Raw genomic sequence first — 16,312 nt, forward strand, 5'->3', positions numbered from 1 at the left:
TCATTAAATCTATGCTTCTACAGCAGAGGCAGGTTTCCCACAAAGCTAATAAAATTTAAACTTCAAGATGTCTTATCTGCCCAGGCTCCTCCTAGGGCTCTGTTTTGTCTTCTTTTTCTCTAAATGGGGCCCTCCAAATAACTAAACTTCAGGTTCCACAATCCCAGGGTTCTGCCCTACCTCCACCCTCCAGAGTAAGCTTCTGCAGTTCCCACAAGTGCTGTTCCCTGGAAGAGCCACTCCCTTTTCTGGTTGCTTTCAATTTGTGATGCTCCCTAGTTTGCCAATTGCCTGCAGATGGGATGTGGCCAGAGTGTGGAGCAGGAATGTGATTACGGCCCTTGCCTGCAGTCCTCTCCTTCTGTTGAAGGGTCAATCCAGCATTGCATTTGCTTCCTCAGCAGCTCACACTGTTAGTGTGATGTTAAGTTAAAAAGTGCTCCTTAGGTGAAGCGTCATCAAGCGTGTCTCCCCCCTCCCTGTGTTCCTGCTACACTTCTCATTGGTTTCAGCTTGCCCTTCAGCCTTGTCAAGATCTCCTGGAATGTCAATTCCATCATCCAGCCTTTCAACATTTTGTCTACTAAAAATTATATAAATTTGCTTTCTGTGACCAATAATGTCAGTCTTTTCCCTCAAGCCAACTAGCATCTTGACCTAACTAGTCCACTTCTTATTAATATTTCCAGAAAGTACAGCAACTGTCTTTCAAGAATAACTTCAAAAAGAAAAATAAATACCAGTGTCAGAAATTGAACCAGGAGTCTAACATATGCTACAAAGTATCAGCTGTCCATTCTGAGTTGTTCCTTGTCTTCCCTTTAAATGAATGCTGTAAGATCATCTCTGAATCTCAACCGTAAAGGTTATCCAGCCAGTTGTTCCAAGGAAACGGCTTTTATTCATAAAATTAAAAGTTAACATTCTTGGTTTAGGTTTCCAAGTGAAAAAGGAAAAACTTCCAATGTTTATATTAAAATATTAGTATGAGGAGAGTCAATTAGTTTTGATAAAGAATAAAATGTGCATTCATTGTATTTAATCCTCTTACATAAAATTTAATGTTTTCAAAGTTTAATCTTGAACTGAAGTGTCATATCTTGCTTAATATGTTTTCAGTAGGAAATAGCACTTCCATATAAAACACATGAACTCTTAATGAAGAGTTTAATAGTAATCATAGTTATCTGAAATTTATTAAACATTTCCTATGTGCCAAGTGCTGTAATATGTACTTTAAACATACTAACATAAAACAAAACCTATAACATATAGGCTCTTAGCTTGAGGTAAAGGCAATGTCCAAATGATTATTCTTATTTTAAATCAAATATTCAAAATGAAATGTAATTTATTTCTTATAGCATTATGTTATAAGGTAAATATCAATTAAATTCGAAAAGAAAAAGTGGAAAATCAAACTCTTCTTTATCTAAGGTTTACTTCAGTGATGCAATTCACATGTTAAAACACTATATTTCTCCTTGGAACATTTCCAGGAAATGAAGAGATTCAGAAGTTTTGAGTAACTCTCAATGCTGTTGAATTACCTCATATGCATTTAAAACGATCATATGGTAATTTGTATAGTGCTTTGTAGTATTTCAATGGATCATCCTATCAGCCCCAGTATGAGGAAGCCAAGAAGACAGCCCCTGCCCTAGAAGTGATATAAAACTGACTGCAGATGCTTCTCCAGATCACTGAAAGAGAACCAAGCTTATGGGCTACCAATGGTTTTGTATGAAGATTCCTTGGGCCTTCTTCTCTTGACACTCTCCACATTACACCCTAGGTGACTTCATGCATAGTCAGGGCCTTATGAAGATTGCTGAAACTTTATCCACAGCCTGGCTTCTCCCAGGGGTTGCATTTTAGCGGACATCTTCAACTGGAAATCCCATGGGCACTTCAAAGTCAATCACAACCCAAACTTACCTACCAGCTTTTCATTCTCCCAGTCTCAAGCATGATCTTCCCTCTATATTCTTCTTCCTAGAGACTTGCAGTCACCACCTAGTAATCCAAGGCAGAATCCACAGTTCTCCCTTTCCATGTACAATACATCACCAAGTTATTTGAAGCGTATCTTTTAAGAAGCTCTCAACTCCTTTCCCCACGCCCTGACTTCTGGCACCATGTTCCTCACAGGGATCACTTCAATTGTCTCTCAGCCTCCACACTCACTCCTCCCCAAAGCCACCCTCTACCTCACAACCACTGTGATCTTTCTAAAATGTGATGGATCACATCACCAACAGCTGAAAATCATCCTCTGGCCATGTCACCACCCTTATCTCCCATCACCCACATCCATAAGTGAACCTGCATTATAGCCGGACCTAACACATGACTTTGCAAATGAGGTGCCAGCTGTCGACCTTTGCAACCCCTGGGAGCAGCCAGGCTGTGGATAAAGTTTCAGCGATCTTCATAAGGCCCTGACTATGCATGAAGTCACACCTTTGCATCTAACATTTTGCATCCATACCTCGTAGTGTCCTTACTCCCCATAAACACTCTGTAGGATTAACATGTCCTTATCTTCAAAGTCTCAGATTGAACATACTGTTCAGGGAGGCCTCCTTCGTCCTATCCATACCCCACCCCATTCAGATTTAGATGCCCAATCCATGTGTGTTCATAACACCCTAATAGCTCCTCAGTTACAGTATGTGTCACATAGGTTTTCTTTATTGATTTACTTATTGACCTGTCCCCTCCCCCCAGACCTAACTTCCTTGACTATAAAGACTGCATTTCATTCACTTCAGTATCCTCATTATCTAATGAGGGCACTTTGTTAGACAGCTATTAGGTAGGTAATAGCTACTGACTTTATTCATTCATAAATATCCAATTGAAATATCTTTCATTTGCATTATATTTAATGACAAGCCATATGGATGAGTGATTCTAAAGATAAATAGCATAGTAATTAAGACCACATTCCCTCTGTATCACTTAACATCTGGGAGATCTAAAGCAAATTACTTAATCTTCACATTAATGCTGTAGTGTAGACATTATTATATGACAGATTGGACCACTAAGGCACAAACAGAGTGTGTGATATGATGTATGTAAAGTGATTTGAACAGTTCTTGGTACATAACAAATGTTCAATAGATGTGAGTGGCTACTACCTTCAGTTCCTATTAAATTGCAACATAAAATCATGTGGTTATTTTTAAACTTGAAGTCACAGCTCTCCTAAAACATGAATGGCAGTTTTTCGTCACTGGCAAGGTTTGATTCATACTATCCTGTTCATTTTCTTCCTGAGTTTTTCTTAGAAATCTAAAAAGCACGTGACATGTGAGAAGACTGTGGTACTGATAATGAACCCAAGATAACTGTGCTTTAAAAACAACAACAAAAAAACATGCTATGTGGAACATTGTATCATGCTGTATACATCTGTATAACTGATGTGTGAGGGAATCAGTGTCATTCAGTCCTACTGCTAAGGCTGTAAAAATAAGTGATGACAGAAAAATCAGTCTTTACCTATTACCCAGGAAATAATGAGCATCTCCATCCATGAGAAGCAGGAGGTTTTCATCCTGAACAGCTGTTTTGCATTATCTGTGCTGGTTTCATTAGGAAGGAGTTTGGTGCCTTCAAATCTGTCAGCTGCATTCATGACTAGTAGCCCCAGAAAAATGGTGAAGGAGGCTGCATGTGCTACAAACTTCATGAATGGGCCACGCATTATCTTCCCCATCTGCCACAACACACCAAAAGAAAATCTTAGCTTTGTTCTGTACATTTTGCAAAACACACATGCGTATACACAAGAATAAATATCTGTGCACTCCAATCTTGTCCTAAGATAATTATGTACCTTTATATAACTAATAATAGAAAAATAATTCCTTATGCTGATATAAAATTTTGGTCATGTTGCTCAGCTACATATGCTGATATTCTGGATTGATAGTTAAATAAATTAATTTCTATTAAATGTTATTTAAGTTCTTAAGATATTACTGACAAAATATTTTATGAATATAATAATGACAAAAGGCAGAGCATAGTATCACCATTACTCATAAAAAGAAAACTAATTTAGTGGGTGTGAAGTATTGAGGAAGCAGCAATGAAAATATTAACCTGAATCTGCTTTACAGTGTATACACCCTTGGTTGATGTTTGTCTGCTTGTTGTCCTCATGTGCATTTCACTGACATGGGTGCAAATCAGGCTTCAAGTGATGCTGTAAATGGAGTAAGAGTCAGGAGTACCAAGAAGAGAACTCCCAGCCCAGGACGGGACAGCAAGGCAGTTCCCATCACGTACTGGAAAGACGTCCTGGAATGACACTGGATTGAAAAAAGTCCAAGTGTCTTTTTTTTTTTTTAACGTCTCTAAATCTTTAAATATGGGATAGGAGCAAAAGGTTAAAACATTTGGTCTCGCGTTGGGAAGGGAGTTTTGAGGAAGAATGGGTGAATTCACTGGAGCTGGCCCAGGCGACAGAAACCAAGTAGGGGGTGGGTTTCAGGTGCAGAGGCTGGAAACAGGGACTCAATGTGAGCAGTTTGTAAGGGTGGCTGTAGGGTCTTCAAACTGTTTTTTATATTTGCAGAAGCCTATTGGAAATCACTTTATATTTGCTGTTCATAGGCTTCGGGAAAAGGTTTAAAAAAAAGTTTTGTGGGGTTTTTTGGCTAGAATTGCATCAGTGTGGTAAGAAATGCAGATTGGCAATTACATACCTCTCTGGTCACATAACCAACACATTTTAGGTTCAGGTTCCAGTTTCATTCCCTCATTAGCTGAGTAGCAATGAGTGAATTTCCTAAATTATGTGAAAGTCAGATTCTTCATATGAAATACGGAGACAATAAAAGTTCTTGTGCATCTATAGTACAGGAATCATTTCCATCTGAGATGCACGAATCCTAGCTGGGGCAGAGGGATGGTGTGTGCCCAGGATGTGTCTCAAGGGCTCTGTGTATCCCCTGTAATGGTTAACAAAACTCAAATACAAGTATGCAAGAATTTTTTCTTAGGAGAGGGCCAATAGCTTTCGACAGCTTTTCAAACGAGCTTATTATTACAGAAAAATGTAAAAATTAATAATACCACCAACACTTGGCCAGTACTTTTATGTACTGTTTTAAGTGCTTTACCCTGTTAATTCCATGATATAATTACAATACAAAGCGGTATATGCTGCTGAAATGCCCATTTTATGGATGAAGAAACTGAGGAAGTGAGGTCCAGAAACTAGCTTAAAGGTCACACAGCTTATAAGTGGTAGAGCTGGAATCTGAACCCAGGCATACTTGTTTGAGTTAATGTTTCTATTTGGTTTACAAAACAAGTTCATATTTTCTCACTGAAGTACATATATATGTAAATTCTTAGAGAACAAACGGTTCTAAGATTTTAAAAAGCTAAATGCTATAATGGAAGGAATGCAATCAATGTTCTCTGTTCCTACACACTTTATCTGTCTATATGGTTTTCAAAATCATAAAAGTTAGAGCTAGGATGAATCACATAGTTTAGTCCCTTCTCTCTTGATATTTAGAATCTTAGGTCAGGCAGAATATCAGGGTGTGTATGTGTGTGCATGCATGCGTGTGTGTGTGTGTGTGTGTGTGTGTTTATCTAGATCAATAGATCAACTGCTCTATCTATCTAGTTTTAAGCCAATGGATCTATACAGTTAGATATATTGCAGGCCCAATCCAAGGTTACTTTGTAAAAGGTTGCTGTAAAAACGTTGTCCAAAAACCATACTTCCATAAGTAAATGCTCATTAGATTGAATCAAAGAGTACTTTCTGTGTTTTTTTAAGATCTTGTTTAAATAGAACTCTCAAATAAAGTTAAAACAAATGGGAGAGAAAGTAGGCTTGATTTTTCTCTTGCCTATTGTCCTTAGCAATGTTTTCTAAAAAAATATGGACTATTAAAAACTGAACATTAATGCGACTTTAATTTCTTTTTCTATGGTGTGCCACATATACAATTTTAATTCTACATTTGCTTTATATGCAATTTATTGTAATCATGGCTATTTAATCATGTTTTATATAAGATTTAATCAAGTGTACAAGATTTATTTAATCATTTATTGCAAGGTTCAATATCTTCCTGGTGAAAAGAGCTATTATTATAAATATTAAACCAATTTTTTAAAGTTCTCAGTTTATTTGACTGTTGTGGAAAACTGGGATTGGGGCATTGACTATTAGTAGTAAAATCTATGGAAAACTTATTTATTCCCTGTTTTGTTCAGGAGAGAATCAGAGGTGGCCTTCAAAATACAAAATTACGAAAAACTCAAGAGAGCACAAATTAAAATAGGAGAAGGAGAAGAGAAAAGGCTGGAGACGTAAAACGGGGTGAGAATAAAGCTACGCACATTAGAGTGTGCCTCAAGCCTGAGAGGTCTGGAACTTGAGTTCAGCTGTCTGGACACATCTAAAGTCAACGTTCAGTTATTCAGGGCATGGTATCTGATCTGCCCCTTACTCCTGACCTGCCTCACCTTCCTTCTTCCCTGGGTTCCTGGTTCTTACACAATATGACTCCTTTATTTTATTCGGAAGGGAGAGAAGGGAATCAAACCAGGTACTTTTGTTGCTTACTAAATATATACTACCAAACGTAAAATACATAGCTAGTGGGAAGCAGCCGCATAGCACAGGGAGATCAGCTCGGTGCTTTGTGACCACCTAGAGGGGTGGGATAGGGAGGGTGGGAGGGAGACGCAAGAGGGAGGATATATGGGAATATATGTATAGCTGATTCACTTTGTTATAAAGCAGAAACTAACACATCATTGTAAAGCAATTATACACCAATAAAGATGTTTAAAAAATAATAATAAATAAATAAAATTTAAAAAAACAAACACATAAACAAACAAAAAGATGGTTGACAGGAAACTAAAGTGGTGTGTTTGGATAATCATATCTTCTATTTCTTATTACAAATCACTGAGAGTTGTGTTTCTCTTTAAACTAAAGGAGATTCTGGTACCACTCAATGGACTTTAGGAACTGAAGTGAGTTATTCATTTTAGTAAAATTTGTCATCTATATATTCTGTGATGTAAACAGATTTCTAAAAAATAACTGTAAAGAAAAATTGAACAAGGTGAAAAACTGATGTACCTGGAAAAATGACTGAAAGAAATACCTGCTTTTAAATATTATACCATACTCTTTTTAAGTATTTACTGATGATCAAATAACTATCAAATACCAATAGTAGCAGAAAATGTTGAAGATAGCTTAAGTCAAAATGATTTGAAATCACAGCATGACCTATTTTTACTATAATGAGTATAAAACACATTTGGGTTATGGTGGAAAAAGAGAACAAGTAAGGACAAAAAGAATTTCTTAAAGAAAAGAGCAGACTTGAGGAAAGAAAACCAAACTTTAAATAGAAACAAGGACTCTGTCAAGGTGCATATGCCTGCAATTTGATCTCGCTTAATTTTCATGGATGCTTTGGAATTTTTTAATATTTTAAATAATATTTTAAATAAAAGCATCAATATAGCTTGAGCAATCTCCCCCCGTTTAAAAAAATCAATTCTCTATACTGTAAATAATATTTATATATATTACCAAAGGGAAAAATGTAAAATAGATTTTATCATCATGCTTCAAACATTAAATAACAGTAAAATAGATTTTACATATGAAAAAAAATACAGTGTCCTTGACAGTGTCCTTTTAATTTGATTATTTGCCTCAGGGTTCATAAACGAGGGTGGAAAACATGGCCAGGAAAGAAGAAATAGTGAAGGAAATCAGGTTTAATTAGGATTCAATCAAAATTTAAGAAATGTGCAACTCTAAGGACTGCCAAAACTAGTCTGTCAAAACACCAAACACTCTGGAAGGCATTATGCTTTTGAACTCACTGGATATGGGGAGGCACAATTATTCACCTTAGAAGAGATATTATAATTTAACTGATCACAGAGTAATAACAAGGATAATTCAGAACGCCCCCCCCCACTTTTTCCCCCAACTTGTAATTCAGGTTAAATCTCTGAAGACCCAGGAAATGTGAGTAGAAGCAGAACAGAGACTACATACATAGATGTAGCTTATGTTCTAGTAAGGAGAATTAATTCTTTTTTCAAAGTGAAATCTGTCATTCCTATGAAAAAGGGAAGAAAAGAAAAATCTTAACTTCCTAGAAAAAAATCCATGCTATAAATTTCTAATTCTAGTAAATATAACTATTTTCATTTTATTTTCCTCCTTTATAATTTACTTATAAATATATAAGGCCAACTTTTGGCCTTATATATTTAAGGGAAAAACATTTATAATGACAGATTTTACCCTCAGGAGAAAATGCCAAGTTTCCAGCAGTTCCTATCATCATCAATGGAAGTAATTATGAAGTTCCCACTATGTAAGGCTTTGCACCAGCTTCCTACCATAAGCCACTTAATAACATTCCTATAAGGTTAAAGCACCAAATATATGACTAAGTAATAATAATAAGAAAATATGTAGGTAATGGTGATATATGTCTTTGCGCCCACATGTTACAAATATTTGAAAATGAGTCATGCCCAGATTTAACAACAGCAAGTGATTCAACTGGCATATCGACATGGCACATAAATAGGTGGTCCAGCAGACATTTCAGTCACATAGCTTTAGAGTTATTTCAGTCTGACTCTAAGAGTTGAAACTTTGACAATTCCAGAAATGTGGCTTCAAAAACATGCAGAATAAGATTGTTGGCAATGCAGGGCAGACAAATCTCTATGCCTGTTAACAGAATGACAGGTCAACATTTTCCAAACTTCTTCGGTCACACTGATGAAAGGCTAGGTCCATCTGAACAAATTAATTTCATCAAATCCTGGGCAGAGTTTGCAAAAAACAAAAAAAACCTAAAAAACAGGCTATCTTTGTTGTCAGGTTACAATGTACTCTGTCCTTAAAACAAATAGTCTTCATTGAAACAAGCATTATAGTAATATTTACACAATTGCCCTTTATTTATATTAAGATTTATCTGGTCATATTCGTTAAAATAAATACAAAACAAAAATTTTCATCTCAAATTTTGCCAGAGGAGAAATAACAAAAGAAAACATGTTCTTTTAGGGTGTTATTTGAGATATCTACTCAATGCATACCTCATCAAAAATGTAAAAATATATGCATAGGTGTAACTAGAGAGAAGACAAATAGGAAATATACTGAGGTTTTCTTTCGCATATTAACAGTGGTAATATTACAGGTGAATTTTCTCTTTCCATTGCTTTCATTATTTCTTATAGCAAATATATGTTATTTTTATAATAGTAAAAACAATAAGATTATTTAAACCCAACTCTGACTTCCCTGAAATTTTTATTTGGGAAATAGAATTTTCTTTGCTTAACTGGCTCTGATATATAAACCAGATACACTTCTAGGAGATAACAGAGGTGCAGGCTTCACAGACATACCTTGCTGCATGGAGCAAACCAGTAAATGAGAGCCAGGAAAGGCAGTCCGATGGCAACGGCGAGGACCACAAGAAACTTGACTGCCGTGGTCTGCTGCCGCAAACCGGAAAGGTTCTCATACCATATGGACAGAAGCTGCTGTTGACAGTTTGGATGAGCTACAAACTAGCAGGGGAGCGACAAAACATTTAACAGCTTGCTTAAAGATTCAGCATAAACTCTTTTCTTGCATTCTAATATTATGTTCTGTTCTTGCCCATGAAAAATATTGTTAGAATTAAAGAACAAATGTAAAATATCTAGCAGGCAGGTATTAAGCAAGATGGCAGGGGGTTCTAATATGTATTACATAAATTCAAAGATTCCAACTTTTGCTTTATGACTAATGGGTTTTCTTTCAAAGCACAAACAAATTTTGGAAATTTAATATTGGAAAATGATTCATCAATATTTTACAAAAGGACTTTTATGATTATATGTTTTTTCCATCTAGAAGGAGTGATATAAAGATCCTGCTAGATCAGATGTCTAAATACTTTTTTTTTAAAGTATACGACCTTTTCTGCACTGACCTAAAATGCTAAACTTATTTTATACTAGGCTCCCATTGCATATGGGTCTTTTTCTGGACTGCCTATTCTATTCTACTGATATTTCTTTTTATTCCTGCACCATAAACTCTTTCAATTAAGAAAACTTTATAATTAAATTTCACTCTTAATTTTTCAGAATTTTTTATTCTTACATATTTATTGCTTACAAATGAACCCTATATATGACAGAGAGCTGCATTATTTAATATACAAAAAGCAACAACTCAAAATAACAATTGGTAAAGAATATTAAAAATTAGACAAAGGACAGGTTATATAAAGGAACTAAAAATGTTTCTTAAGGATGGTTAACCTGGAAGATAATTAAATCAAGATACAATGTTTGTCTTCTCAGAATGGTAGGGTTTAATAATACCCATTATGTAGCACAGGGAGATCGGCTCAGTGCTTTGCGATGACCTAGAGGGGTGGGATAGGGAGGATGGGAGGGAGGCTCAAGAGGGAGGGGATATGGGGACATGTGTATGCATATGGCTGATTCGCTTTGTTGTGCAACAGAAACTAACACAGTATTGTGAAGCAATTATACTCCAATAAAGATCTATTTTAAAAAAATAAAAAAATAATAATACCCATTATGAGTGGAAGAAATAATCCCTCTCACATACTGTTGACATGTGTAAACTGGTGTACATTTTTTGAAGGGAAATTTAGCAAATGTTTTGAAATAACAAAAAAAATAAGGAAAATAATAAACACCCTTAAATAGTAAACTGACTAAATGAACATAACAATATAAATAAACATAACGATATGCAGCCTTTGAAAAGATTAAGTGGACTGATATGTGAAGATGTCCAAGGTATAAATTTATGGAGAGAAATATAATATTGATTAACCACTCTCCATTAAGAATTGAGAAGACAGAAAGAGGGCATGTCTATATTGTTTGAAAGCTTACCATAAGTCTGTGTTACTTTTATTAGAAAACCTACCTTTAAAAACTGTTTTTTTTTAAGATATCTTACATAACCTAAGAAAGCAGTCAAGGATAGGGGGCACCACATGAAGACAGAAATAAAAATACTCCACAAATAAAGATGAAGGAGATTCAAATGCTCTAAAGAAGGAATAGAAGGCATTGGTCTGGAATTGGAATATATTAACAAATGGGAAAACCGAGTTGGGTCTTAAATAATGATGTTCCTATCCTATAACAAATGCCTTGTAGTTTGAACACACAAAGTCATTTTTGTATCATTAGTTAAGTAAAAGAAAGTGTCAATCACTGCATAAACAAGTCTAGGTTTTAAAGACTGGCATTAGTGTAGGTTAAATGCCTCACAACCAGGCACTTAGAATTGTTAGAGAGCCTACCTAGTGCAATTAATTAGAAAAAAACAGCTCAATCTAATTATGCCAACCCTTCATCCTGATTTAGCACCAATAAAAACTGAAATAATGTAAAAGGGGCTTCAGGCCTGACCTTACTTTTTTTACGTCATATTTAATGGCAAGTTTTAAACGGCTGAGATTTGGACGACCGTGATCTCCACCACTGTGGTGTATTTCAACATCCCCATTCAGAATGGCCTCTACTTCTTCGGTATTTCTGCACAGATCGAGGAGTCCAACAACAAAATCTTTGCACTGCATTGACAGTTTTTTGTAGTCATTCTAGGAAAGACAAAGCAAAGCAAAAAACAATAATGTAGAAGTAGCAAATTTTACTATGTTATGCTGCAGAATTTATCAGTGATTTGATGGTCTGTAGAGGAAAAAAACTCTATTTTTAGGTTTACTATTCTTTTAACATCTTCAATTGCTGTTCTGCTGAGCGATCTCTGAAATATCTTAGCACAATAAAGATTTTCTTTATATTCTGAAAGAGGAAATTTGTCTAAAACATAACCAAAGTTATCAAAAAGTACTGCACTGTGCCAAACTCATCTGCTGATTCAGGAGAAATATAAAGTAAGCAACATTTCCCACGGCATGCTCATACTATTTTGCATACATATAGCTCTTATGTTCATAACTTCATCAGCTAGGCACGTAATATATATTTGCTAGACAAAAGCAAACATATATCACTTATCTATTTACTAAATTGTTACTGAGGAATTTTATGTACCAAACACAGGGTCAAAAGACAAGATCTAATATAAAGTCTGCAAATTGAGATTCTTCTTTGGAGAAAAGGAAATTTAATGAAAATGCTTTCACTGTAATTTACTGCTGATGAACTAATGGTATTTTGGGAGGATTTAGAGAGTACAGATCTTATTTAAACACCAAAAACTCATTTTGAACTTACATACACCATGCATTCATATCTTCATTCAGGTCTTTGATATTTCCTTCCTCTTTATTCTCTTACATTGAAATAAGGCCATTTATAACCCAATGTTAATAAAGAAAACCTATTAGCTAGAACTTGTTGCATTCCAAGTGGATCATATCATTTAATCTTCACAGTTGCCTTGATCACTTAGGTTAAATAATATGTTCAAGATCATGCAGTCACCAAGTATCAAAATGAGGCTTTAAACGTAACCCTGTTTTGCTCTAAACCCTTTGCCTGTAAGAATTATGCCACTTTGTCTTTTTGTAGAATGCTTCTCTATTTTGATCTATGAAGAACTGGGAGGCAAGCCAGGGAAATACTAGTCCCATTTTACACATCAAAAAACTAAGGTCCCGGGCTTCCCTGGTGGCGCAGTGGTTGAGAGTCCGCCTGCCCATGCAGGGGACACGGGTTCGTGCCCCGGTCCGTGAAGATCCCACATGTCGCGGAGTGGCTGGGCCCATGATCCATGGCCGCTGAGCCTGCACGTCCGGAGCCTGTGCTCCACAACAGGAGAGGCCACAACAGTGAGAGGCCCACGTACCGAAAAACAAAACAAAACAAAACAAAACAAAACAAAACAAAACTAAGGTCCCTTGAGGTCACTGCCTCCATGGCAGAGTTTACTCTTAAAGCCAGCTTTGTAGGTTCAGAATTAGTTGTCTCCTCCATCTTGAAGCCACCATTGTGTTGTAGGATAAAAAGATTCCTTGCAGGGGGAGTTAAGATAGCAGAGGAGTAGGAGGACATGCAGTTCATCTCTCCCCATGATGCATCAGGAATACATCTACAGATGCAACAATTCTCCCAGAATACCAGCTGAACACTAGCAGAAGACCTTCAACACCAGAAGGGACTATAAAGGTCCCTGAATAACTGGGTAGGATGAAAAAAAGGAGGGAGAAGGAGGAGGAGAGGAAGTGGGATGGGACATGCACCTCGGGGCAAGGGAGCTGAAGCAGAGGAGAGATCCCCAAATTCAGGGAAACCCCCACTCCAACAGGGAAATCAACTGGGACAGAAGGGAAAAGCATTTGAGGCTGTCAGAAGAGGGTGAAGTGGCCGATCTACGGCAGATGGGACAGAGTGAGAAATATACAGGTGGTCTGTACCACAGCCCTATGTGCCCCAGACTGGGATGTGTGTTCACAGGTGTTCAAGGGGGCTGGGAGCTGGACTGTGGGGATTGGAGAATAGACCTGGAGTGAGAACTGCTGTTGGCTGTGGGGAGACAAACTGAGGGGACGGAAGAGAGGAAATCTGCAGCAGGGAATGCCTATGGAGGAAGACTGGACTGCCATGGAAACAGGGCGCTATTGCAGGGGGAGGAGCCGCTACTGTAACCTCTCTCTCCCCACACACCGGCACCAATAAAAGAAGCCTTCTCACGGCTGGCCCTCACATGCCTTATGCTGAGCACCAGAAAAGGCCCTCACTTGGGCCATATCTCTTGTGCCCATGGCCACCAGCTTCCCTGTGCATTTGGTGCCACCAGGGGTCCTGTGATCCAAGCAGCCATACCACCTCTGCACCCCGTCCTCACAGGGGAAGACCCAAGAGCTCCAAGGCAGCCTCAGGACCAGACTCCTGTGGGTGGACCACAGGAGAGAGGTGGGGATAAAACCAAAGCTGAACCTCAGGAACAGGGTGACTAAGGAAGAAGATCAAAAATCTTTCCATCAGCTGTTCAAGCTGCAGATTAAATCCCCGTGATCAGCTAGGTAGACCCTGTGTCTATGGAATATCTGAGTAGACTATGAGTGTTCCCACAAATGAAAACAGTCTAGCTCTGGCAGCTGTGGACTTTGGGGGCAAGCACACACAGGAATTGGGCCCAATCAGAGTCTGAGTGGTTCCCACAGGGCCCCCAGCAAGTCCAGAGACCAGCCCAGAGGCAGAGGAGGGCCTCTTGGAGAGGCAGAAGTGGGCTGTGTCTCACTGCATGTGCAAGGACACTTACAGTGGAGACCCCAGGGAAACATAATTATTACTAAGAATTTTATCATGTTTTCATTCATTCTGTTGTTGGTTCTGGCTTTTTTGTTTGGTTCTTTTTCTTTCTTTTTTTGTTTGTTTGTTGTTATTGTTTTAGTTTTATTTTTTTTAATTTAGTCTTTTGGGATCTTCATGTTTTATAACTTTCTTAAATATATATTTCTATTTTTACTTTGCTTTCCTGTTCTGTGTTCTTTTCCCTTATTTTTATTCCTCTTCTTTTTCCTTAATATATTATTTATTTTAAAAATATTTCCATTTCTACTTTGCTTTTCTGTTGTCTTGTGTTTTTTCCCTTTTATTTTATTATTATTTTTTTAATCCTTTTTATCGGTTCTGTTTCCTTACTTTATTCTTCAGTTGGCACACTGCTTTGGTTTTGTGGTTTTGTTAGTTTTGATCCTAATTGTTTGATTTCGCCTTTGAGTTCCTCTATTTGTCTGGTTGTTCTTTGTTTTTTGTTTTATTTGGTTCTATTTTTATTTCTTTTGTATGTGTGTGTGTTTCCTTGCTGTTTTTGTTTGATTTTACTTTTTACCATTTGTCTGGGGTTTTGTTAGTCTTTCTTTTTTTAAATCCCCTTTATTGTGGGAATGAGTGACTTGCGGGGTCTTGGTTCCTCGACTGGAAGTTGGGTCTGAGGCTTTGGGGTGGGAGCAGTGAGTCCAGGAAGCTGGACCACTAGAGAATTCCTGGCCCCAGGGAAGATTAATTGCCAAGAGCTCTCACGGAGGCCTCTATCTGAATCCAAGACCTTGTTCCACCCAAATGCCAGCAGTTCCCAGCGCTGTATGCTTCACACAAAACAACAAAAAAGACAGGAACACAAACCCACCCATCAGCACACAGACTACCTAAAGTCATACTAAAGTCACAGACACCCCAAAACACACCACCTGACATAGCCCTGCTCAGCAGAGGGAAGGACTCAGCTCCACCCACCAGAACACAGGTACCAGTCCCTCCCATCAGGAAGCCTACACAAGCCACTGGACCAACCTCTCCACTGCGGGAAGAGAAAAGCAGGAAGAGGAACTATGAACCTGAAGCCTAGGGAAAGGAGACCTCAAATACTGTAAATCAGACAAAATGAGAAGACAGAGAAATATCTTGCAGGCAAAGGAGCAAGATAAAAACCCACAAGATCAAAAAAATGAAGAAGAAATCGGCAAACTACCTGAAAAAGAACTCAGAGTAATGATAGTAAAGATGATCTTGGAAATAGAATAGAGAAAATACAAGAAATGTTTAACAAGGACCTAGAAGAACTAAAGAGCAAACAAACAGTAATGAACAACACAATAGCTAAAATTAAAAATACTCTAGAAGGAATCAATAGCATAACTGAGGCAGGAGAACGGATAAATGAGCTGTAAGATAGAATGGTGGAAATAACTGCCGCAGAGCAGAATAAAGAAATGGAATGAAAAGAATGGAGGACAGTCTCAGAGACTTCTGGGACAACGTTAAGTGAACCAACATTCAAATTATAGGCATCCCAGAAAAAGAGAAAAAGAAAGGGTCTGAGAAAATATTTGAAGAGATTTTAGTTGAAAACTTACCTAACATGGGAAAGGAAATAGTCAATCAAGTTCAGGAAGTGCAGAGAGTCTCATACAGGATAAACCCAAGGAGAAACATGCCAAGACTCATATTGATCAAACTAACAAAAATTAAACACAAAGAAAAAATATTAAAAGCAGCAAGGGAAAAGCAAGAAATAACATACAAGGGAATCCCCATAAGGTTAACAGCTGATCTTTCAGCAGAAACTCCGCAAGCCAGAAGGGAGTGGCAAGATATATTTAAAGTGATGAAGGGGAAAAAACTACAACAAAAATTACTCTACCCAGCAAGGATCTCATTCAGATTTGACAGAGAAATCAAGAGCTTCACAGACAAGCAAAAGTTAAGAGAATTCAGCACCACCAAACCAGCTTTACAACAAATGCTAAAAGAACTT

General features: G+C 37.4%; 1 protein-coding gene across 5 annotated transcripts in view; it reads right to left on the reverse strand.

The window, feature by feature from the left end:
* Nucleotides 1–16,312, reverse strand: part of TRPC6 (transient receptor potential cation channel subfamily C member 6) — a 116,494-nt gene that overhangs the window by 19,417 nt on the left and 80,765 nt on the right. For all 5 annotated transcript variants that reach the window (XM_079930596.1, XM_079930598.1, XM_079930597.1 and 2 more), the window contains 3 exons: nt 11,499–11,684; nt 9,454–9,618; nt 3,511–3,727 (listed from right to left, as the gene is read on the reverse strand). In XM_079930596.1, coding sequence (XP_079786722.1) covers nt 3,511–3,727; nt 9,454–9,618; nt 11,499–11,684 — 568 coding nt within the window. The remainder of the gene's footprint in view (nt 1–3,510; nt 3,728–9,453; nt 9,619–11,498; nt 11,685–16,312) is intronic.

The sequence above is a fragment of the Stenella coeruleoalba genome, assembly GCF_951394435.1.
Source record: "Stenella coeruleoalba genome assembly, chromosome: 8".
Lineage (NCBI taxonomy): Eukaryota > Metazoa > Chordata > Mammalia > Artiodactyla > Delphinidae > Stenella > Stenella coeruleoalba.